The sequence below is a fragment of the Apodemus sylvaticus genome, chromosome 10 (assembly GCF_947179515.1).
Source record: "Apodemus sylvaticus chromosome 10, mApoSyl1.1, whole genome shotgun sequence".
Lineage (NCBI taxonomy): Eukaryota > Metazoa > Chordata > Mammalia > Rodentia > Muridae > Apodemus > Apodemus sylvaticus.
Window position 1 is genome coordinate 71,314,238 of NC_067481.1, and position 24,926 is coordinate 71,339,163.

At 47.6% G+C, this 24,926-nt stretch overlaps 2 protein-coding genes across 4 annotated transcripts in view; one reads left to right on the top strand and one right to left on the bottom strand.

The window, feature by feature from the left end:
• Kif3a (kinesin family member 3A) overlaps positions 1 to 24,926 on the bottom strand; it is a 315,458-nt gene that overhangs the window by 260,076 nt on the left and 30,456 nt on the right. For 2 of the 3 annotated variants that reach the window (XM_052197284.1, XM_052197285.1), the window contains one exon: positions 19,980 to 23,282. In XM_052197284.1, the coding sequence (XP_052053244.1) occupies positions 23,234 to 23,282 (49 nt within the window). In that variant the 3' untranslated portion in view covers positions 19,980 to 23,233. Of the gene's footprint in view, positions 1 to 19,979; positions 23,283 to 24,926 lie in introns of those variants that run through there. The other variant, XR_007979928.1, reaches the window with a different exon arrangement.
• Il4 (interleukin 4) lies at positions 5,149 to 10,824 on the top strand. The gene is made up of 4 exons (XM_052197309.1): positions 5,149 to 5,312; positions 5,575 to 5,622; positions 9,365 to 9,517; positions 10,585 to 10,824. The coding sequence occupies exons 1-4, from the start codon at positions 5,187 to 5,189 to the stop codon at positions 10,678 to 10,680; spliced, it is 423 nt and encodes a 140-aa protein (XP_052053269.1). The 5' UTR covers positions 5,149 to 5,186; the 3' UTR covers positions 10,681 to 10,824.

The window sequence follows — 24,926 nt, forward strand, 5'->3', positions numbered from 1 at the left end:
ATAACTTACTCAAAGCCACTCAGAAAGGTGTCTGGAGCTGGATTCAGAGCTGGTTGACTCCAAGTCTTTTTTCATGTGTGGGCATATTCATGGGTGTGCATATGCATGTGTGATTAGATGTGTGTATTATATACATATGTGTATAGATGTGTGTGCATATGCATGTATGTATAGATGCATGTGGAAGTCAGAGGACAACTTGTGAGGAGGGAATCAGTTACTCCTTCCGCTGTGTGGGCCCTGGGTATTGAACCCAGGTCATCAGATTTTGATCTACTGAGTCACCTCACTGGAGCCCTGACTCCCGGTCTTAGCTCTGACATGACACTGCTAAGCCACTCAAAGCCACGGGACTCCTTTCCACTCCCACACCCTGGCCGGTCTCAAGAAAACTGCAGATTCTAACTGCCGCCATCCGCCCGGTCTCTCTTCCTGACACCCCACTTCCTCTAGGGCTTCATAGGCACCATGCTGGGCCTTCCACAGGCTGCCTCTTGCCTGGTTCTGGCATTCAGCCCCGGCTCCTAGCCTCTAAGGAGCTCCCAGCCTTCTTCAGCTGCAGGGAGAGAGGGGAAGGCGAGCCTGGACTTGGGCAATCAGGCTGTAGGGACGGCCAGCCAGGCCTAAGGACAGCGGTGTTGCTTGGTTCTCTTCCTTTCCTTACATAGTACATGTGACACTCTATGGCTTGCCAGTTCCTAGTGTCATGTCTGAGCATTTGCTGAAGTGACTCTGTGTGGAGATGGTTTCTCCAGAGAGCAGAAGGAAGGTTACACTGTCTTCACCCAGTGGGCTGTGAGGATGCCAGGTTTCCTTCTGGAATGACTTGGCAGATTGAAAGGTCATCACGGTTGAAAGGTCATCATGGCTGCATCTCAGCATTGCACTACCAAGCTCCAGGCCCTCCTCAGAGTCAGAGGCGCAGTGTGTGCCTGCTCCCCCAGCCCTCTCAACAGTCCACCTCTATCTACTCCCCTTTACTGAATAAAGTATCTATAGTGCGTCAGAGTCAGCTTGCTCTGAAGACCCAACGCTGAAACCCTTGAGAAATGAGTGTGGAAGCCAAAAGCTCAAATGTCCGCACTTGAGTACTGTAGTCATTCGGCAAACCAAAATGTGACGAGTAATAAAGTACCCACTGTGTGCAGGGTGCTTACCTAAGTACCTGAGCTTAGTACTTAGAATAACCTCACAAGCCGACTACAACTGCCACTCTTCAGTTTGGGGACTGTGACTGCGCCAAAGCTTTCCATGGGTCTCAGACTCGCGGCTCCCAGGAGCTTCCCGTCACTGTGTGGAAACCAAGGCCCAGAGAGAACGATCCTCCCATGGTCACAGGCACAAGCAGCTGCCTTCTGGACTCCACACTCTGTGCACAAAGCTGCTCAGTGGCCCTCAGCTCACCAAGGGCTGGGGAGGGTCTGTGACAGTCACCTGCCTGCCCTGTGCCCCCTCCCCACACACACCCCGCTGACCACAGCTGGCTAGCTAACACTGCTCATCCCAGACAGGGCAAGCACCGACTTTTCTAACCTCTGCCTCATCTGCTCCATTCACAGCCATCTGTCGCTTGGGCAGTGTAGACCATCCTTTTTGCTCTTCGGGAAGACTCGCTGGCATCTGGGGCTGTTGAGACTCCTTTCTCCGACCTCATCCAACCACTGAAACAAGCAAGGCAAACTGAACTTTGCTTCTGAGCAGAGTTCCCATGTCTATCCCTCTCTGTCATTTTCCCACCCAGCCCCAGCGGTTAAGGTGCTGTGAGAAAAACCTGATGGTTTATTCTTTGCCCCGGGACACTGCGGGATCCAGCCCTCCCCTAGCTGTCCTTCTGTGTCTCCTCTGCACAGGACTCCCGATGCTCCACCCAGCTCAGGTTCAAGCTGGACTGAGGCAGAATAGCTGCGTGTCCTAACGCTCTTCTAGAGAGAGAAGCCCGCTCTTTGAGATGGCTCCTTGGTTAAGAGCACTGGCTGTTCTTCCAGAGGTCACTGATTCAGTTCCCAGCACCCACAGGAGGCTCAGAACCATCTATAACGTCCGCCTCAGGGGTTTCAACACACTCTTCGGGACCCCAGAGGCACCAGGTATAGGATTGGTACACACATGAAAGCAAAATACTTGGATGCATAAAAAAATAATAATTCTAAAAAGCCAAATGGAAACAAAGAATGCTCCTTGGTCTGCACAGTGAAGGATCAGCTTCAGAGACAGCGAGGTGCTCAGCAGGGAGGTGCTCACCGTCAGTGAGGTGCTCAGCAGAGAGGTGCTCACCATCAGTGAGGTGCTCACCATCAGGGAGGTGCTCACCATCAGTGAGGTGCTCAGCAGGGAGGTGCTCACCATCAGCGAGGGGCTCACTATCAGGGAGGTGCTCACCATCAGCGAGGTGCTCACCATCAGCGAGGTGCTCAGCAGGGAGGTGCTCACCATCAGGGTGGTGCTCACCATCAACGAGGTGCTCAGCAGGGAGGAGCTCACCATCAGGGTGGTGCTCACCATCAGGGAGGGGCTCACCATCAACGAGGTGCTCAGCAGAGAGGTGCTCACCATCAGGGAGGTGCTCACCATCAGGGAGGGGCTCACCATCAGCGAGGTGCTCATCAGGGAGGTGCTCCATGAAGCTGAGCGGACCTGTAGGACTCACATAGAAGCAGAAAGAGAAAACCGAGCCCAAGTCACAAGTAAACAATTTAATTTCTTAATTTTAAGTTTTCGAGACAGGGTTTCTCTGTGTAGCCCGGGCTGTCCTAAAACTCATTCTGTAGACCAGGCTGGTCTGGAACTCAAGAGATTCCCTCTGCCTCTTCCTCCCCGTGCTGGGATTAAAGGTACAGGCCACCACTGCCTGGCTTAATTTTTTTTTTTTTTAATGAATCCCCTTCACCCAAAGAGAGCTCTGGCCCTTATCCTGGCTCTTGGCCCAGGGGAACAGACCTGGAATTATCCTGTTGCTGGTCACCAGTGCCACAAGTGCCTAGAAGGTAACAGTGTCCCAAGTGTTGACTGTCTCTAGGCTTACAGAATGTGACTTTGTCCAACTTTACAACAGTCATAATTAAAACATAAATATTTATAAGTGGGGTGTGGTGGCTTATACCTGTAATTTCAACACTTGGGAGGTGGAGGCAGGAGAATGACCATGAATCTGAAGCCAGCTCGACCTACATGAGTTCCAAGGTAGCCTGGACTTCAGAGTGAGAACCTTTTTTTTTGTTTTTTGGTTTTTTGAGACAGAGTTTCTCTGTGTAACCCTAGCTGGCTGTCCTGGAACTCATGCTAAACCAGGCTGGCCTCGAACTCAGAAATCCACCTGCCTCTGCCTCCCAAGTGCTGGGATTAAAGGCATGTGCCACCGCTGCCCACTAAATATTTTTATATTAAAAATTAAAAATGCCAGGCGGTGATGCCACACACCTTTAATCCCAGCACTTGGGAGGCAGAGGCTGGCAGATTTCTGAGTTTGAGCCCAACCTGGTCTACAGAGTGAGTACCAGGACATCCAGGACTATACAGAGAAACCCTGTCTTGGAAAAAAAACAAACAAACCAGAAAACAAAACAAAAATTAAAAAGAAAGGAGGAAGGAAGAAAAAGGCCTATGTACTATAAACATCTTCAGTTTTTATTAATCAAATAACAATAATGGAAAAAGTAATTTAACACACAGTGATGCAGGGCGGTGGTGGCGCACGCCTGTAATCCCAGCACTCAGGATGCAGAGGCATGAGGGTTTCTGAGTTCGAAGCCAGCCTGGTCTACAGAGTGAGTTCCAGGACGGCCAGAGCTACACAAAGAAACCCTGTCTTGAAAAAACCAAATCCAAAAACCAACCAACCAACCACCACCACCACCACCAACAACAACAACAAAAAAAACACACAGTGACAATCTTAGCAACAAATGTTTCTAGATGATCTTCTAGAAATTAGAAGTCAGAACTAGAGGCAGGAACCTGGGGGGACATGAAGAACCCTTTCTACTGAGAAAAATGAAGGGGTCACTGTAAAAAAAGACCTTTGCTTCCAGGCAGACCGCAGTGGCAGGGTGTTCACTGCTGGTGGGGACAGCGAGTGCTCACCGGGGTCCCTGCACGCACACGCATTATTTTAAGGCGGTGGGCTGGGGACAGGTGCTAACTGAGAACAGCTGGGGAGTTAACTGGTGAGAGATGGCTCTGTTTTCTGATTCGAGGAGGATGTTTGAGTTCATTAAAAGAGCAGACGGCTATTCTTGGGCCAGTGAGATGGCTCAGGGTTTCGGGAAAGGTGCTTGCCGTCCAGCTTTCTGAATCTGACTTCAATCCTCAGAATCCACATGGTGGGAAGAGAGACCTGACTCCCGCAAGCTGTCCTCTGCCCTCCACACTGATGCTCTAGTGAACGCAGAAACACACACGCTCACATAAAATGAAGTGATTTTTTTTTTTAAACTTTTTTTTAACCAGCCATTTCTCAGGCTTCTGCCTGGGGTGGGGGTGGGGTGGGGTGGGGGTGGGGTGGAGTGGGGGTGGGGAGGGAGACGATCTTCAACCTGGCCCAGAGCCTCCTTATAGGTAAAGGCCTCGTTCCATGGTCCTGCCTGCCCCACTGTATGTCTCCAAAGACCTCAAGCTTGTAAAAGCAGCTGGGCTAGGATGCGAGAAGGTCTGATTCCATCCTCCGTCTATGAAGAGAGAGCCCAGAGTTAGCTTTCCCAAGATAGCAGTTTCCAAGGTGCCCCCATCACAGGAAGCAGCGAGGTCCAGATGCCACGCAAGGCTGACTTTCTTGATATTACTCTGTCTTTCCCCAGGACGACCCCAGAGCCCTCGGACACCTGTGACCTCTTCCTTCTCTGCAGAAAGCAGAGCCAGTGACAACCCTATGCTGATAAGATTAATCTGCAAGGCTGATTATGGTGTAATTTCCTATGCTGAAACTTTTTTTTTTTAAAAGGGTTTCATTTTCCAAGTGGTCTGATTTCACGGGAAAATTTACCTGTTTCTCTTTTTTTCTCCTGGAAGAGAGGTGCTGATTGGCCCAAAGTAACTGACAATCTGGTGTAATAAAAATTTCCAATGTAAACTCATTTTCCCTTGGTTTCAGCAACTTTAACTCTATATATAGAGATCTCTGCCAGCACTGCATTGTTAGCATCTCTTGACAAACTAAATTGTTTCACGTCACCGACGGTACAGAGTCATTGATGGGTCTCAGGGCCGCTGTCACCCTGCTGTGCCTTCTCGCATGTACCGGGAACTGTATTCACCGATGCAAGGACACATGCTTGAGAGAGATCATCTACATTTTGAACCAGGTCACAAAAGAAGGGGTGAGTATCCTATCTGGCACCATCTCTCCAGACACCCAGGTGATACTGCAGGGGATCCCAGGCTCAGAGAGCTGAGTTGTCAGAGAGGTGGATGGCAGGAGGTTGGGGCAGGACCAGGGACAAAGCCAGGCTCTAAGAGACCCTGGCTACTTTCACCTCAGAGGCAGAGGGAGTCTTCCCAGGGTCGGGGTGAGAGGTGTAGCTTTCTCCGTCCTGTTTGGATTAACTTTTATCTTTCGCTCTTACCCCTGTCTGTATCAAGACGCCATGCACAGAGATGTTTGTACCAGACGTCCTGACAGCAACGAAGGTAAGTGGGTCTGTGGGGTCCGCTTTGGCATATCCCGGAGGTGTGAAAGGAAACTCACACACAAGTGTCTGAATGAGAAATGTCTATGATAGAAAACCAGGAGGCCTAAAGGGGATGTTGTTATACTTTGTGGAGGCTGACGTACTCTCTAGTGTGTTTTACAGTTTCGGATTTCATGAGACTTAGAAGACATGTCAGAGAAAGACAGGATTTATTCATTGTACCTCAGATAGGGTAGAGATAGCTAGAGACCTACCTGGCCTTGACATGGTATCTAGATCATATTTGTGCTGTTGAGTGAGAAAATTCTCTCTCTCTCTCTCTCTCTCTCTCTCTCTCTCTCTCTCTCTGGCCATGCATTTCTGAAAAACCAAATACTCTCTCAAAAACAGATATGAAGATTACAGGTTGAGAAGGCTTTTGCTTTCTCTAAGAGACCTCTTATGGTCCCCACAGGTCTCCTCTTTCTGGTCAGCTAACAGCCAGCTGGGAGTGGACTCTGCTCCACCCCAATCCCCTTCAGCCGAGTTCAAAGTTCAGAACCGTCCTCGGGCTGGAGTCTGGCCATCCCTGCGTCTGTTTGGCATCTTTCTTCCTTTTCTGCCTCGCCCCCGCCCCTCTATCTGTAGTGGGAGGGGACAGATGTGACAGCTGATAGTGCCTTCTCTCTGACAAACACATGACTGGCTATGCTGTATCAATCGCTCTGTGCACTTCAGTTCCTGTTTTCATGGAAACACACCACTGAGAACGAAAGGCCCCAAAGCCTTGACTTACCAGTGGTCTCCACACTGCTTGCTTTCCACATGTGCCCGCTGAGGGTGAGGTGCCGGCCGAGGGTGAGGTGCCCGCTGAGGATGAGGTCAGGAACAAAAGCCCTGTGGCACCCGGGCCATGGATAGGGTTCATCCTGTTTCACCAGAGGTCTGTCCTCCCGGCTTTATCTGGACGATCTCGTTTTATTCAAGATTACTCCAGGAGTCTGATGTGGAATGAGTTTCTGAAGGACAGATGTACATGTATGTATATATGTGTACATTCGTGTACATATATAAGTCTATGTATATGTCTATCTCTTTATCTATTGATATATATATATATATATATATATATATATATATATATATATATATATATTTCACTGTTTTCTATGTATGTAACCTTACGTATTTACTGATTCTGAGCCTTTCCAATTCAGATCGTAGCACCCAGAAGCTGAGTCTACTGTCCTGCCTTAGCAAAAAGCCAGGGCAGGAGCCGGCTCTTGTAGACCGGGCCTAGAGGAACTGTGGGGCCTGGGCGTGATAGCCTTTGGTTTTGACTGCAATTCTGCCGTTCACTAACCGAATGTCCTTTGGTAGGTCTTCACAAACCTTGGAGTCTCGTGTTCACATTTGGAGATACAAAAGTTGGTTCTGAAGGTCACAGGAGGGCTGGTTGGAGGGCAGCTGTAAGAATTGCATTGAAAGTGTTTGTGGCTGACTCTAGGACTCGGACCAAAGGCACAGCCTGGCTGCAGAGATGCAGCGAGCCTGAGGAAGGGCCCTCGGCCAGGCAAGCCGCTGGCTCCAGGTGTGGGTCCGCTCCTTGGAGGCTGGGTCTGGAAGACTGCATGCGCCCGCCCGCTCCCACCCCTTAGTTCTCCTGCTGGCTTTCCTCCTCATTCTGCCCCAACACTTACATGTGCTTGAAAACAGCCTTCCCTGGCTTCCTTCACACTTGCCTGTTTCGTGGCCCTTTCCCCGGGTGCTGCGGTGCTTCCTGGGTAATTGGTTTTGCGCTCCTCCCATTCTGTCTCCCAAACACTTTGCTTACCTTCACAGTGTTATTGATATCCTTTATACCCCTCAAAAGCGATATGAGGGGGACTACTTCTTTGGGGCTCCCAAAAGACTACCTTTCCAAAATCTAGGATCTTTACTTTAACTCTTCTGGGGATCAAAAATCCCAGCATCTCCAAGTTGAGTCATCCGGTTGGTGTTAGAGTGTGCTGAGGTAAATGCCGGGCAGGGCATCATGGGAAATACTGGCCAGGATCCTGATGGTCACTCGCAGAGAGCACTGAGCTGGCTGTTCTGGAAGAACTTCTGGGGGTCCCATCAGCTGTTTAAGACTGAAGCCCTTGATGTGCTCTCTCTCTCTCTGTGTGTGTGTGTGTGTGTGTGCATGCATCTGTGCTTGTTCACATGCATGCACATGCATGAATATGTGAGCGCACACGTGTGTTTGTGCACACAGTAGCACCCTCTATATTGCTGGGGTTTTTGTTTTTGTTTTTTTTAAAACAGCCCCTAATTGGCCTGCAGTCTGGCAAGCAGACCGGGCTGGCTGCCCAGTGAGCCTCCTATCACTCTGCCTCTCCAGTACTGGGATCTCTAAGGTACACAGTCACATCCAGCTGTTTTTTAAAAACAAACAAACAAAAACAAAAACAAAAAACCCAGCAGGTTCTAAGACTTGAACTCAGGTCTTCATGATTGTAAGGCAAGCTCTCTAGCCACTGAGTCGACTCCTCTGGCCCGCCTGGTTATCTAGAGCACTGGCTGATTAGACTGGGCCCAATGAGAGATAAGCAGTAGGGATAGGACTAAGTTTTCATGAGTTCCTCCCCCAGCTGCCCCACCCCCACCCCCAGGCTGGTGGAGGCGCTGTGGTGGAGAGGCTTGGTTTGGTTTGGTTTGGTTTTTGTTTGTTTGTTTGTTTGTTTGTTTGTTCCTTTGCTTTTCGCTGTATTGAACCCAGGTTTTCATAAGTGCTCTATCACTGAACTCACCCCTAGCTCTGATAGTTACCCAGACAGTAGCAGTGTAAGAGTTATGTCTGGCTGGTGGAATAAGTGAATTCATTTTTGTTAAGTAAACCTTAATAGTCAGGAAAAGAAAGAAAGGCAATTGTGAAAAGTGAAAGAGTTTAGAAGTTGCCTGGGCCTCAGGCTCCCCCAGGTTTCACCACCACACATCCTGGCTCCGTGGGCCCAGGGTGAGCCTGAGAGTTGCTGAGGAGCTCCTGCTCTGCAGGCAGCGGAGTAGCCAAGGCACAGGCTAGAGGCAGCTTCTCTCAGTGGGACAGAGACTGGCTGGCACGCAGACCAGACGCTCTCCATGACCTGTCAGGGTTCTCCGCCGGTGCATCCTGTCTTCTTCCGAGATCTGAGTTCACAGGAAGAGCCAGGAGCTCTTACCTCTACCAAGGATGGACAAAGGCTTACCAGGGCCCAGGTCAACTCTCCCTAGAGCCTTTTCTGACCTCCTAGACCAGGCCCCTGGGCACTTTGTTCACACTGGGCTCCTAACTCTGGCTTTCTTGGGGGCATGCCTTAATCCTCCACTGGACCACGAGCACCCGCAGATTCTGCTCTCTCCCTCGGGCAGAGACACACGAAGCGTGCCCTCAGCAGGCAGTCAGTCAGTCAGCCGTCAGCAGACATGGAGAGGCTCCAGAGCCACGCAGGGACAAGAGCCACATCGAAGAGCTCACGCGGGCACCTTCAGCTAAAGGAAAAGCCCGCCGGGTGGAAAGATAGAGAATGGGGGTGCAGGCAGGTGCTCCCCACTCTGCCATTTACCTAGGGGCGTGACCTGACTGACCTCAAGATTTCCAATAAAACCTCCATGGAAAGCATCTTCAGAAATACTTTCCCACAGACTCAAAGTTGAGCAGATGGACAATCAGGGCAGAAACTCCTCTCAGGCAAGTTTAAAACCCAGCAGCCCACAGCCTTCTGTATCCTTTCTCTTTGCAGAATACCACGGAGAACGAGCTCATCTGCAGGGCTTCCAGGGTGCTTCGCAGATTTTATCCCCCACATGAGATATCTCTGTGCTTGAAGAACAGCTCTAGTGTTTTCAACGAACTGAAGAAACTCTTTAAGGCCATCAGTGGCCTGAGTCCACTGGTAAGCGGAGTGGGACGACAGCTTCCAAGTGACTTGGCACAGTGAGGGCAGCGTTGAAGAGCAGTAGACAGAATGTCTGCTCTCATGGAATGTTCTAGGGAAGTAGTTAGAAGACATGAACAGCAATACAATGCCCAGTTGGGCTCGTGCTGTGAAGAAAGGCGTGGGAGTCAGAGAATAGATGGCTGAGCAGGTATTTGGATTAAGGGAGAAGGCAGGCCAGATGGCTGACTACCAGACAAAAGCCTGGAGAGGGGGTGTGTGCACTCCCGTGTGGCTGGACCAGAGTCAAGAAAGTAGGTTTAGCAGTTAGGTTCACAGGAGCCTTTGGATGCTGTCCCAGGGATGGAGGGAAACACCCCTAGTTACCTACAGGGTGGAGCCCACGGTGTTCACACTGGCCCCTGGATGGAGGGGGTGCACACGGGTTAAGTAGGGAACAAGATGGCCTGATGGATGGCCATTCTGATACGGCCAGGATCGTAAAGGCAGTGGCTTACCTTTATGGATGGATAATGTCAGCGCTCCGTACCACCTCACAGCTGTCCCCAAGAGAAGGGACAGAAGACTGGTGTCTTTGTAAGTGAGGTGTCTGGTCTAATCTCTGCAATGAATGATGGGAGGGGCCGAGACCTACACTGCAGCATCAGCGTGGAGGGTGTTTCCTAGGCTGCTTGTTATGTGCAGCGTCCCCACCCTGAAATGCATCTGCTTCCTGGACAGAAGAGCAGTAAGACTCTTATCTAGTGCCACAGGCCAAGTGGCGGCAGAGCCAGGTTTGAGCCTGCACATTCCGTTACTCCCTCTGGCTGTCTCTGTCCACGACATGTCCCTCCAGAGACTGTGGCACCCTGAGGGCAGACCAGTAATGACCCTAGCACATGCTAAAAAGCAAGTCAAAAATTGCTGGCCTCGTGACAAAGTCCAGACAGTCTGGAAGCCCTGGTTTGAACATGCTTTGGAGGCTACCATAGTTGGCCTGAGACCCAGATATAGATATAGATATAGATATAGATATAGATATAGATATAGATATATATTCACACAATGAAATGTTTCTCTTATAGAAAAGCTGCACCGTGAATGAGTCCAAGCACACAACACTGAAAGACTTCCTGGAAAGACTAAAAAGCATCATGCGAGAGAAATACATGCAGTCCTGAACCTCCATGCCTTAACTTATGAGTTTTAATTTTTAATATTTATATATATTTATAACTCATAAAATAAAATATTTGTATAATGTAACAGAAATGATAACTACTGACACTTCATTTGGCAATGAGGTCATAGTTTATACTGTCAGAGAAAGCATTTAATCTACTGTGGCTTCAGTGCTGTGGATACAAGAGAGAGCTGGCTTCCTTCCCAGGAGTTCCCACTCTCCTGAAGAACACAAGGCACAAGATTATTAGGGACAGAAGAGGGCTGGGGGACAGCTCAGCAGTTAGAGTACTTGTCGCTCTTCCCGAGGACCCAGGTTCAATTCCCAGCACCCACATGGCAGTTTAAAACAATAACTCAAGTTCCAGGTTCAAGTTCTCCTCTGGCCTCCTGTGGAGAGATACACAGACCATATGAATGTAGGCAAGACTCCCATACACATAAAAACAAAATAAAATAAGGATAGAAAGGCCAGGGAGATGAATCCAGAGGTAGACTAACTCCCTGGAATTGTTCTCTGACACCCCCCTCCCAAACTCCTAACACGTATACATCCGTCTCTCTCTCTCCTTCCCCACTTTCTTCTCTCTCTCTCTCTCTCTCTCTCTCTCTCTCTCTCTCTCTCTCATACACACACACACACACACAAATGAAAGGTATGCATATACACACATATATACACACAAATGGGGGTAACACACATACACACATGCAAATGAGGGGTATGCACACATATATACACACAAATGAGGGGTATACATACAGACACAAATGAGGGGGTATGCATACACACACACACAATACACACAACACAAACACAAACACACACACAGAGTAAATAAAACAGAGAAGAACAGAGGCATGGCACCACACCACACCTTCTATGGGGAGGGGTTACTAAGACAACAGAGCCTGTGGCTGGTGAAACAAAAACCAGAAATTAAACAAATGATTCTTGGGGCTGGAGAGATGGCTCAGCGGTTAAGAGCACTGACTGTTCTTCCAAAGGTCCTAAGTTCAAATCCCAGCAATCACATAGTCGCTCCTAATCATCTGTAATGAAATCTGATGCCCTCTTCTGGTGTGTCTGAAGACAGCTACAGTGTACTTACATATAATAAATAAATAAATATTTAAAAAAAAAAAGGATTCTTTTAAAGGACAAGGAATGGCAGCACTTACCTACAATCCAGTTTGAAGCATGCCTGCTTGGATCCCCAGAGTCCATAAAAGTGGAGGGAGAAAACCAGCTCCATGAAGCGTGCTCTGACCTCCACAAATGCACATACACACACGCGATCATCATAAGTATATCACAGAAAATCAAGAGCTTTAAGTGCTTAAAACTGCTAACACAGTAGAACTACAAAACTTGACTACAAAAAATTTCTTAGGGAAGCCAGACATGTGAGTGTGGCCTTAGACCGGTGGGCGACTGTGGTGCACTGAATGAAAATGGCCGCCATAGGTTCACTGTTTGAATACTTGGTCCACAGTTGGTGGAACTGTTTGGGAAGGATTAGGGGGTGTGGTCTCGGAGGGGGAGTGTCACTGGAGGTGGGCTTGGAGGTTTCAAAACGCCCAGACCATTCCCTCTGTGCTCTCTCTGCCTCCAGTTTTCAGATCAAGACATGAGCTCTCAGCTGACCCTGACACTGCCTAAGTTCTGCCATCATGGACTCTAACCCCCAGACACCTAAAGCCACAAGGGAAACACTTTCTTTTATAAAAGTTGCTATGTTCATGGTGTCTTATCAATTAAGAGCAGTAACTAAGACAGCAACTAAGACAGGACAGGGAGATTGGTTAAAGAGCCGGAGTTGAGGTGTGGTGGCGAATACCTTTAATCCCAGGACTTGGGAAGCACAGGCAGGTGTATCTCTGACTCGAGGGGCCAGCCTGGTCTGCATACTGAGCTTCCGGCCAGCCAGAGCTACATGGTGAGAACATGTTTCAAAGGGAAAAAAATGAGTGGCTGGGCAGGAGTGATGATGGCTCAGTGGTTAAGACCCCCTGCTGCTTCAGCAAAGGGCCCGGGTTGTTTCCAAGCAACCACATACTGGCTCAGGATGATCTGTAGCTCCAGGGGGTTTGACACGAACGTCTGGCTTCTGCAGGCACTGAACTCACATGCACATATCCATTTGCAAACACACACATGTCTACATATAATTTACAAGAAAAAAATAGCTGGGAAGTGGGGGTACATGCCTTTAATCCTAGCATTTGGGAAGCAGAGGCAGGTAGATCTCTGAGTTTGAGGCTACCGTGGTCTACAGAGCAAGTGCGAGAACAGCCAGGGTTGCACAGAGAAACTGTCTTGAAAAACCTAAATAAATATTTTTTTAAAAAGAATGTGAGCTATGACCAACCTGAATAAATGGAGATTTTGTTTCAACTTCTGTGTCCCTCCTCTCTCTCTCTCTCTCTCTCTCTCTCTCTATATATATATATATATATATATATATATATATATATATATATATACACACACATACATATATATTTACACGTGTGCACGCACACACATGTAAAACTGATATTTAAGAAAATAAGTGTAGTCATGAATTGGGGTTGGAGAGACAGCTCAGCGGTCCTGAGCACTGACTGCTCTTCCAGAGGACCCATGTTCAAATCCCAGCACCCACATTGGTGGCTCACAATCATCTGTACATCTGTCACCTCAGTTCTTGGGCATTGGCACCCTTTTCTGACTTCTGTGGGTAGTGCGTGCAGAACAGAGACACGCATGCAGTCAATGCCCTCACACACACAAGAACAACACAAACAAATCTTAATTAACACTGTTATTAAAAGGGAAGGAAGCGAGAGGAGAAAAACCAAGCAAGCTCAGCACCATCAAACTGTCGAAGATGCTCTGTGCAGAATCTTCTACTAGAGGGCTCTGCCGACGGTGACTTGGCACTCTTTTGACCCTCAATCACACGCATGTGACAAAAATTAGCACCAGCACTGACATCAGACCAAAAATACATACCAACGTTTTAACCCCTTCAGAATAAGGGGAAAAAAAATCAAAAGCTTAAAATCTCACCCTGACCACAGTCAGTTTCGCCCTGCCCACATAAAATACCAGCATGCCAAGGGCAGCAGCGGCTTCTAAGGCCAATCGGGAAGCTGTGCAGTGAAAAATGTAATCTCCTCTCTCTTTTGATTGAAACTCATTTGCATGTCCTGGCTAACGTGAGCCGTGTCTGCCACAGGATATGAGCTGTGGGTTTGCACTTGGTATGCGAGGCTAAGCTGATAAAGGGAGGGCTGTCAAGAAGAAAGACCTAAATTAGACCACAGGACACAGGCAGGGTCGGTCAGCCACGCCTATGCTCGGTCAGCACACACTAACACTATTGTTTGCATGCAGATTGGGAACCCTGGACTCTGGATTTAAACATCCAATCATCAGCCTCTGGTTCGACCAAGAGAAGAAGAGAACACGGGTAAGGACAGCCATAGAACAGATGTAGAGAAACTTGAGGATTAAGTGAGTCAAGAGGCTTGTGATTGGAGCAGTTACTGAGGCCGCCGGCCACAATCAGTGCTCAGTGGAGGGTGCTCGTTGTTGATGGTGAAGGTGGGACTGTCGGCCCTCTCTCCCATGATGCACATCATATCTGCCTTTGCCCTCAGCCAGTGGATGAGTTATCAGTAACTGGCATCTGACAATGGGAAATAAGTATCTCATGTATAGATGCCTAATGAAACCATATATAGCTGTCTCCTGCATTCTTGGGGAGCCATTAAGAACTGTTGGCCTCTGATAAAAATGCCACAGGGATATTCCAGCGAGATGGCTCAGCAGATAAAGGGATTCGCTGCCAAGCTTGAAGATCTGAGTCTGGTCCCAAGGACCTACATGGAGAGAACTGACTCCCACGAACTGCCTTCTAGTCACCACAGGGAGTGCTCATGTATTCCCAAGTGTGTGTTTGCTTCGCGTTATGGTCTCTTTGCACTATTGCCTGTGTCTGTGATTTTTCTTCACTCCCTACCCCGTGTTCTCAGATAGCATACAACAATACCAGACCTCTAAGGACGGGCGGCTCAAGGCAAACTAAAGAGCACAGCTTCCTCGTGGAAGAGGCACAGGCACTGCATGGCCCCTCAGCACACAGGCCAGCATCTCAACTCTGTCAGCCTCCACCCAGGGCAAGGCTTGGGGCCAATGTCTTGTTAATTTGCAGGGTTAACTTATTCAAGGCAAGGTAGGGTTCTACCCTCAGCCCCTTACATAGCTGTCGTTGCTGAAATCTCCTCAACTGGCTTCTCTTGAATTTAGCTGGGCATGGTGGTATACATCTTTAATCTCAGCACTCAGGAGGCAGAGGCAAGTGGGTCTCTGTAAGTGCAAGGCCAGTTTGGGCTACAGAATTTCAGGACAGTCAGAGCTATACAGAGACCCTGACTTGAAAAACCAAAAGCAAGTTTAAAGTAGATTTCCCCCTCCTGCTGTACTAGGTCTTGAACCCATGGCCTTGGGCACAGCAGGGATGCACTTCACTCTGAGGTATACCCTTAACCCTCTTGGTCTCCCATCCTGGGGCTATGATGTTCTCATCTTAGCTCTCTAACAGCATGTATGTACCTGCGCCTTTATGCTGCCATGGGAAGACCAGACAATTTCCTGGCTCTTTTTTTTTTTTCTTTTTCTTTTTCGAGACAGGGTTTCTCTGTGTAGCCCTGGCTGTCCTGGAACTCACTCTGTAGACCAGGCTGGCCTCGAACTCAGAAATCCGCTTGCCTATGCCTCCCAAGTGCTGGGATTAAAGACGTGCGCTACCACCGCCCGGCTTCCTGGCTCTTTCTTAATCATTATCTTACATTCGTTTTATAAATGTTAGTGCGTGTATGCGTCTGCTGTGCACCTGTGTGTGTGGCATGGTGTGCATGTTGAAATACATGGGTATCAGAGATGGAACTCAGGTCATGAGATTGTGCAGAGCCTTTTACCCTCTGAGCCCTCTCCCCAGCAGGAGATCGTTTCCTTTCTATTTAGCTCTTCCTGCCGGTTTCTTCCCAGTGCAACCTGCAGAAGGAACCTGCTCCTTCTTGGAGGGAATGTCTTGTGTGCTGTGTAGTAGAAGCATCACCTGTCAATAAAAGCTGATGGCCTATTTCCAGCCTCAGCTAATAGGAGGGGGGAGTTCCAGTAGGGAGAGAGGAACTCCGGGATAGAGTCGGGCTTGGGAAGAGACTCCCAGAACTCTTGAGACAAGATGCACGAAACAGGGGAGGTAACTAGCTATGTGGCACTCATAGAACAGAATAAATGGTTAACTATGCTACTAGGTAGTCAAGGGATGACACAAACTCAGGGTCTAGGTATTTACTCACAAACAGGAAGTCTCAGAGTCATTCTTTTGGGAACTAGGGTGTCGATGGAAAAGCCTGAGGTTAAATCTTCTTGTTCTCTACTGGCCAGGGTTGAGGTGAACAGAAAGCATGCTTTCAGGTCGCGGGCCCAGTGCAAGCCGAGTGCCCACTCCACACTGTGTGTGAAAGACATGTTTGCTCCCTGGGTCTAAGTGTGGAAGCTGGCCTAGTGTCTCGCCAGCCCACGACTGGCACGTCTGTTCTCAGGGGCACACTCTATGCCACAGGGGGGAAGGTGGTCCTAGAGTCCTGCTGCAGCATGGGAAAGACAAGTTTTGATTTTTATGATTTTTTTGTGTGTGCATGTGTGTGGTGTGTGTGCGAATATGTGCACTTGCCGGTGTGGGCCCACGTACACAGTCTGGAGGATGACACTGGGTGTCCTGTGTTGCCATTCTGCCTTATGTCCTTAAGATTAAGTCTTTCACTGAAACGTGACTGTGTCTGCCTGGCAGCAGTGCTGGGGTCACAGGCACCGATGGCCATGTTCAGCCTTTAAATGAATGCGGGAGATGTGTATGCAGGTCCTGGTGCTTCCTCAGTAAGTGTCTTGCCCCACTGAGCCACCTCCCCAACCCCAAGATACACTTAAGAGGGCACCGGGGCACTTAAACATTGCTAGCAGCAAAGGGAGCTGGGGCGGCTACTGTGGGAACTGTACGGAGGGTTCTGAAAAATTAAGCATGGATGGACCGTATGATTCAGCTGTAAATCTGATGAACTGACTGACCACCCTACAGAGATGCTTGTACATTCACAATTATTGTGGTCATGAAGCTATGGAACCAAGGTATCAACAGATAACGACATAAAGAAGTTGTTCATAGACACAATGGAATTGTGCTTAGGCGTGAAGAATGAAATGTTTACAGAAAGTAGATGCGGCTGCAGATTATGTTAAATAAAACCAGATTGAGAAAAAATTTTCCATTTTATGAAGAATCTGGATTTAAATCCGAATATTTAGAGCTTGTGTATATGGGTAAAGTGAAAGGGAATTAAGAGGGGCAGGGGAGGGACTGGAGAGACGGCTCAGCGGTTAAGAGCAGTGGCTGCTCTTCCAGAGGACTCCGATTCGGTTCCCAAGGCCCACATAGCAGCTCAGAACTGTGTAACTCCAGTTCCAGGGACTCTGACACCCTCACACAGACACATGCAGGCAAAACACCAATGCATATAAAGAGAGAGAGAGAGACAGACAGACAGACAGACAGAGACAGAGAGAGACAGAGAGACAGAGACAGAGAGACAGAGATGGAGAGAGAGAGAGAGAGACAGAGACAGACAGAGAGAGAGAGACAGAGAGACAGGGAGAGACAGAGAGACAGGGAGAGACAGAGAGACAGAGAGAGACAGGGAGAGACAGGGAAAGACAGAGACAGAGAGACAGAGAGAGAGGAAGAGGAGGAGGTGGAAGAGGAGGAGAGAGAGATCATCAGGGACGGGGTGGGCTGAACAAGGAGAGTGGGTGAGGGGAGCTAATTAAACACATTATCATAATGGTATATGTTAGCAGTTCTTCTAGGCTCCACCCTAGTTACCTGGCAAGAGCCAGGTATGCCTGGCTTACTATAAAAGGGGCTGTTTGCCCCCCTCCTCTTTCTTCTCTCTCCCTCCCCCTTCCTTTCCCAACTCCCTTTCCCATGCCCTAAATAAACTATTCTATACTAAACCCATCTATGGCTGGTACTTAGGGGAAGGGCCTCAGTGTGAGCCACAGAGGCCCCTCCTTCCACCTCACCATACCTCACTCTATCAAACATGTCCTTAGCACTTTCTTTTTATAAAACACAACAGTGTATGTGTATCAGGATGCCACAGTGAGACCATTTTGTATGCCGACCTGAAGAATTAACAGCAAAAGGGAGACAGGCCAGCTAGTGAGGGGCAAGGCTTGCTAGAGATTAGAAGTTGAAGCTAATACAGGATTTCTGCAGCATCTCTGGTGACAACTTTTAGGTTGGGTTAGGCAATATCCTCTTTGTTAAGATTGGTATCGGACTCTGAGAAAATTTTATTCGGTTGTAAAGTCCCAGTTGAGTTCTTAGCTACACTCTGAGAGATGCAGCCTTTGACTAAACTCAAATTTCCCCAGCCCTCCCAAGGGTCTGGGGGAGGGAAGCAGGTGTGGGAGAGCGTCTGATCTGTCCCAGGCTTCAGTGAGAGCCATAGCCGTGTTTGGGTAAGACGACGTGATGTTCTGATAACACTGATAAAAGTAACTTGAAGGTTGGGTCGCAGGAAGCCCAAGATAAATGCTGAGAGGAAACAGGTTGTTTTTGAAGTAGCCCTCTTCTCAATCATTTTCCCACACGGGGGTTCAGCTTCTCAAGGGGACAGAATACCTCATTTGCTTTGCAAATCAAAGAGTTTAAGGAGGAGCAATTCTGCTAATCCACTCACAAATCTCTCTGGAGGCTCTGTCCTCTGCCTAAAGCTCAGGCCAGGGCTCAGAGCCTCCGGACCCATTCTTGTTAGACTTGGATTCATTGTGATCACCATTCATTCAGATACTACCTAGTTCTACAAATGAATTTGAGTGACTCACTGGAAAAGATGAGGTCAGGAAACAATACGGTGACTGGCCTTGATGGCCTCAGCACTCAGGAAGGGGTGGGGGGGGGGAGAGACAAGATGATCAGAAACTGAAGGTCATCCTTGGCTACATACAGAGTTGGAAGCCAACCTGGGCTAAATGAATGTCTCAAAAAGAGTATTCAGGATGGGACAAAACTAGATTGGGGGTGAAGTGTTGTAGCGATGGTTCAGAGGCTAAGAGCATATGCTTTTCCGGAAGATTTTAATTCAGTTCCCAGCTCCCATGCTGTGGTTCACAACTGTCTGTAACCCTAGTTAAGGGGCTCTGACGACCCCTTCTGGTTTCCATGGGTGATCACACTCATGTGGACGTATCTCCTCACCCCACCCCGACTCATCACAAAAATAAAGTCTTAAAAGTGGGGAAGGGGCATGCTCCCCCACCCCCACCCCCACGCTCGTGTCTGGCCTGGGGAAGCAGGAACATCCCTGGGACTCACTGGTCCACTGCCAGCCCAACCAGTGAGCCCTAGAGCAGGAAGACCTGCGCCTGCACACACGTGAGCATGGATGTGTGCACCCCAAAATTATTGTTATTCATCTTCAAAAAGAAAGGGAGTAGGAAATGGTGATTCAGAGTCCACCAGGCAAGAGGTAAGGAGGCGACCACTACATCTTACAGTTCAATCAAAACAAAAAACAAAAAACCGAAAACCCAAAAAACCCTTGAGGGCTGGGGAGATGCCTCAGAAGTTAAGTGCTGGCTGCTCTTGTGGAGGACTGGGGTTTGGTTCCCAGGACCCACGTGGTGGTCCGTTCTGAGGGCCCCGATGTTCTCTCCTGACCACTGCAAGCACCAGGCACACTCACAGTACAGAAGCAGAGATTCGGGCAGAATATGCAGACACATAAAACAACCCAATCTTTCAAAAGGAAATGGAAACCATGAAGACCCCCCTCTCCCCAGAGGCCTCCGGGGCTGTCTAGAGCCTCCCTGAGTGTCCAGTGTTCTCCCCAACCAGCTGTATGTAATTCTGCCCTAACTGTACATGGTCTCAGGGTCTTTGGTGAGGAAGGAGGAAGGGAGATGGTCACATCTCCACAGCCATGGAGAAGCCATTATCCCAGCACAGCCACACGGTACACATGTGGTGCACACATTTGCAGGCAGATACACACAACAAAATAAAAATAAAGATGTTTTAAAAGACATTAGGTGGGCTGGTGAGATGGCTCAGAAGTTAAGAGCACTGACTGCTCTTCAGAAGGTCCTGAGTTCAAATCCCAGCAACCACATGGTGGCTCACAACAATGTGTACACATAAAATTAATAAATAAATCTTTTTTTAAAAAAATAAAAGACATTAGGCACTGGGGAGGCATTTATTTTTCATCTTACTGTGCTGCATGTACACACAACATTGATATACACAGCTTGGACAAGTACAATTTATACATAAAATACAGTTCAAGTGTGGATTCTGAATTAACAGAGCAAACTTTCTGTACAGTTTGTTTCCTGGTTGGTAACAGCATTACAGCAATGCTACTCAGGGTTCCACCGATTCTAATCAGTCAGACTGCAGGGTCAGCTCAAAGGCACTACGAAGAGCTATGGGTTCTAGTAGTTTAAGAAAAAGGAAGACAGAAAACAATGATATCCGTTAAGAAGGGGTGGAGGAGACGACGGGTGTAGTGGCGCGTATGTATGACCCCAGCAATTGTGAGGTGGAGGTAGGAGGAACAGGGGTTTAAAGGGCAACCTGGGCTACACAGAGGGTTTGTGGCCAGCCTGGACTACAAAGGACTCTATCTCAAAATGGAAGAGAGGGGAGAGGAGAAACTGAGCAGACACAGGTGTGTGTAAATGTAAACTCTGCCCATTCCTTAATCCACAGCTCTATAAGGAAAAAAGGTGTTTCTTGTGTTAAGAGTTTAAAGAGAAAAGGGGGATGGGCCACACAAACCTAAAATGGAAATAAAATCACTGAAACTATAATCACAACTTTAAAACACATTGCAGATGAAGTAGCACTTTACCCCTTCCTTCCAAACTAACCTTGATGTTCTGGCTGCCAAAAACATAAATTCGAAAATCACCTTTTCCATAATATAAATGAGACAGCTTCCCAGAGGATTCTGGGGCAAACACCGGCTGCACAGCCTCCTCTCAGGCAAGCCTGAAGACAGAGGAGTGGACTGAGTGAGCCCTGGCTGTCAGGAAGTGCAGAGCCAGCCATAGCACACTATAGTTCCTTTCAAATAAATACATCAAGGAAAAAAGGACCCGCATCGACGGCCTATGTATCGATCTGTTCCACTCATTAAATTCATCTGTACATTTATTTTAAACACTAAGCAAGTTTGTTCTACATTCTATCCATTCATAAAATTAATGCTGAAAATACAAATGACTCCGTCTGCAGATGAAGACAGAGTCCATGAGAAGTGGCCCCAGCACGGCTGTGGGAGAAGTGGGCGTCTCACCTTCTTCAACAGACCTCCCACCTGGCGAGAGTTTGGTTTTCAGAAAATGAACACTGTGCACCTGATTAGTGTTTTGACATCAATGCTTTAATAAACATATGGCTTGGTATGATGACATGCACCTGCAATCTCAGCACCTGGGAGGCTGAGGCAGAAGGATTATGCGTCCCAGGCCAGCCTGGGCTAACAAAAACAACAACAACAAACAAACAAGCAAGCAAACAAAATTACTAAGTCAAGATGCTTAGACAAGTTTCTAATATTTTTAGTTTTATGGAGTTATTTTTGTTACTGTGAGAGGCTTTAACTAGATTTAATTTCTCTCATGTTTTAGCTTAATTTACAGCACATATTCCTTTTAGGCCAACTGAGCTGTTAAATGATAGAAACATGGACTTTTAAAATGAAGGCATATAGATTCATCTAATTACTAACAGTTACACTTCCATCATTGCAAAATTTGACGGCACCAATACGCTCGGCTCACATGAGCCTGTATAGGACAGACTGACAGACTGACAGACAGACTGACAGACAGGCAGGCAGGCAGATAGACACACACACACACAGACGCACAGACACACAGACACACACACACACACACAGCTCATCTAGTCACAGCAGGCCACACCCATGATCCTGAAGATGCTGCCACATGGCCACGCTCACACCAGCACCCTGCACCTGCACATACAGGATGCTCAGGGCTCCAATTCAGAAGAGCCTAAAAGTGGCCCGCCATGTTTGCCACACCCTTGCCAGGGCTGCCCCTCTCTTCAGCCATCCACAGCCACAGAGCAATGTAGTTATAAGTCAGTATTTATCCAAATGTTAAAATCATAGCAATCTAAATCTAATTAATCCTAACAGAAAGGATTAAAACGTTTGCAATCAATAGCTCAGAGTTAATTGTATAATTTTAAACAGGTTTAGGGAGCACATGACCTTCAAAATAATCCTATGAGTAAACAAAAAAACCCAAAAATTTCCTATTTACTATAACTTATCTTACTATACAATGAATAATAACTTTTTGTGTAGAGGAATACCATCTAACTGGATTAATCGATACAAGAAATCCAGAAGAGTATTTTTATATATAAAATTTATATACAAAATAAGGAAAATTAACAGGTATATTTTTTACTTTGCTTTTCTGTCTGAAAAATGAGACTGGTCTCCATTTTTATAGTTATTTCCATCAAATTTAAAATTAGGGTGTGTCTGTAAGCTGTATGTCCAGGGAAGTTTTTAAAATTTGTGTGAGCAAAGCTAAGTGGCTACTGCTGGCTTCGGGAGAAGTGGGAGGCAGCTCAGTAACAACCCTGGTGGGCTGAATGCGGAGCAGAGGGCAGAGGGGAGGGTGACGGTGCAGCACGCGCTCAGACTGCAACCTTTTTTTTTTTTTTGGAGACAGGGTTTCTCTGTGTAGCCCTGGCTGTCCTGGAACTCACTCTGTAGACCAGGCTGGCCTCGAACTCAGAAATCCGCCTACCTCTGCCTCCCAGAGTGCTGGGATTACAGGCGTGCGCCTCTACCACCACCCGGCACATCTTTAAAATGCAAACCTGCAGAGCTGTCAGAGTTAACAATTTTCCACAGGAGACCAATAAAGGCAGTCACTGAGCACACAGATGCAGTCAATGTTAGTGCGACGCTGGGCTGCACTTACACAGGACAGGCAGGTGTAGAATCAAGTCACTGCCTAGGTGAGCAGCCCAGACTGGCACAGGACACAGGACACAGGACACAGGACACAGGACAAGGTGATCTGCTATATGCTGTGTGCAACTGAGACAGACCTGGTTCTATTCTGAGACTCTGCTTGTCTAGATCCACAGTGGTTGAGTACACAGGCAAGAGACGCACATTTACGGACACCCACGGTGCCCTCGCTTCCTGCAGAGCAGTGTGGCGGACAGTGAGCCAGGCCCAACGACCACGAACTGTGCACTTACATGTTACAGAAACTTAAGAGTCTAAAAGATATTAGGAAAATTGCTCTCTCCAGTCTCTCTCCATGATTTACAGCTTCCATTATGTGAACCATACAGGTGTCTTCCGTGCCTTAATTAAGGATTTCTCCAGGCATGAGATATCACTCTTTTTATTATTGTAACTTTAATTCTGTAACATTTACTGAAGTAAAGAATCAATTACAGTCTCAGGCTTTGCAGAACGCTTTCTGTTAAGAGAAGAAAAAAACACAAGGTGAGTGATTTTCCCTAAGAGACTGAACTGTCAACAGTTTCTGTGGCTATGGTTCAATAAATGGACGAACGCTGCCCAGGCCTGATTGTGGCGAAGTTTGATTGTTACCCGTTTTTTCAGAGTGGTCACCGAGAGCAAGCATAAGAATATACTGCCACAGCTCAGTACTCCAGAGTGCTGAGGGGCTGAACACGGGTGGGCAGGGCCACACAAGGTGCAGGCAGGTAGCAGCTAAATTTATCAGGCATGCCCTTTGGTCATCTCTTCTGAAGATGCTAACGGTACAGGCAGCCTCAGAGAAGCAGGAGAAGAAGTCACATTTCCCAGATGCAGATGCAGAGCCTACAGGAGTATCCCATGGGCCTCTGCTGCCGTCAGCACAATCAACTGCATGCCTCGCATGAAGCAGCTGCATGTTTTATTTCTCTCTTTTTTGGGGGGAAGGGGTATTTATTTATTTTTGGTTTTTTGGATTTGTTTTTTTTTTTTTTTTCCGAGACAGGGTTTCTCTGTATAGCCCTGGATGTCCTGGAACTCATCTGCAGACCAGGCTGGCCTCGAACTCAGAAATCTGCCTGCCTCTGCCTCCCAGAGTGCCGGGATTACAGGCGTGCGCCACCACCGCCTGGCTTTTCTTATTTCTTAGGAAAACTACAGGTTTGTTTTTTCCAGGCCTTGATTCTGTTACAGAGTTTAGTCTGCATTGTATGTTGGCCCACAAGTATTTTCTTTACCTTAAGTTAAACAAGAGGCAGTGGTGAATTAGAAAAACTCTATCAGCTGGGCAGTGGTGGTGCACGCCTGTAATCCCAGCACTTGGAAGGCAGAGGCAAGCGGATTTCTGAGTTGGAGGCCAGCCTGGTCTACAGAGGGAGTTCCAGGACAGCCAGGGCTACATAGAGAAACCCAGTCTGGAACACCCCCCCCCCAAAAAAAAAAAGAAAAAAGAAAAAGAAAAACTTTATCAAAACAGCTTGCCAAATTACTTGTTTTAAGATGTATACAGTTTAAAAAATGTAGCTGAGTAATCTGGATCCTCCTTAAAAGACAATAGTCCAGCAATAATGGGGCCTCTGTCCCCACACTAACCAGGGACAGAACCACTCTCGGAGCTTGCTCCACTGCCCTCCTCTGCCCGTCTCTCTGTGAGGCTGGCCAACTGTCTCATTCTGATTCACCACATTTGAATTGCATCTTCTTAATAACAGGTGAGCTCAGAAAAAGCCTCTAACAGCAGAACAGGGGCTGCAGAAATGGTGTAGCACTCAGAGGCATTTGTTACTGTTCCAGAGACATGAGCTCACATCTCAACACCCACATGGTGGCTCTCCACCAATCATTCCAGGGGATCTAACACCTGCAGCACATATAAACATGCAGGAAAAATACTCATAGATAGATAAAATAATATTTATGTTTTAAAAAATTCCATGTATAGATTCAGCTGGCATATAAAAAAATTTAAATCATCTACATGCTATAAAGTGCACAAATCATGTGTATTTTAACATGCAGCTGATTCCTTCAAGCCCTAGTTTAATGATTCTATTTTTTTTTAGTATTACATTTAAAGACCATGTAACACCAATTAACCACCCTACATGTAAAACAAAAGTCT

Coding starts and splice junctions, on each gene's coding strand:
- Il4 (XM_052197309.1), top strand. CDS start 5,187: ATGGGTCTCAGGGCCGCTGTCACCCTGCTGTGCCTTCTCGCATGTACC. Junction 5,313..5,574: donor ACCAGGTCACAAAAGAAGGG/GTGAGTATCCTA, acceptor GTCTGTATCAAG/ACGCCATGCACAGAGATGTT. Junction 5,623..9,364: donor ACGTCCTGACAGCAACGAAG/GTAAGTGGGTCT, acceptor TTCTCTTTGCAG/AATACCACGGAGAACGAGCT.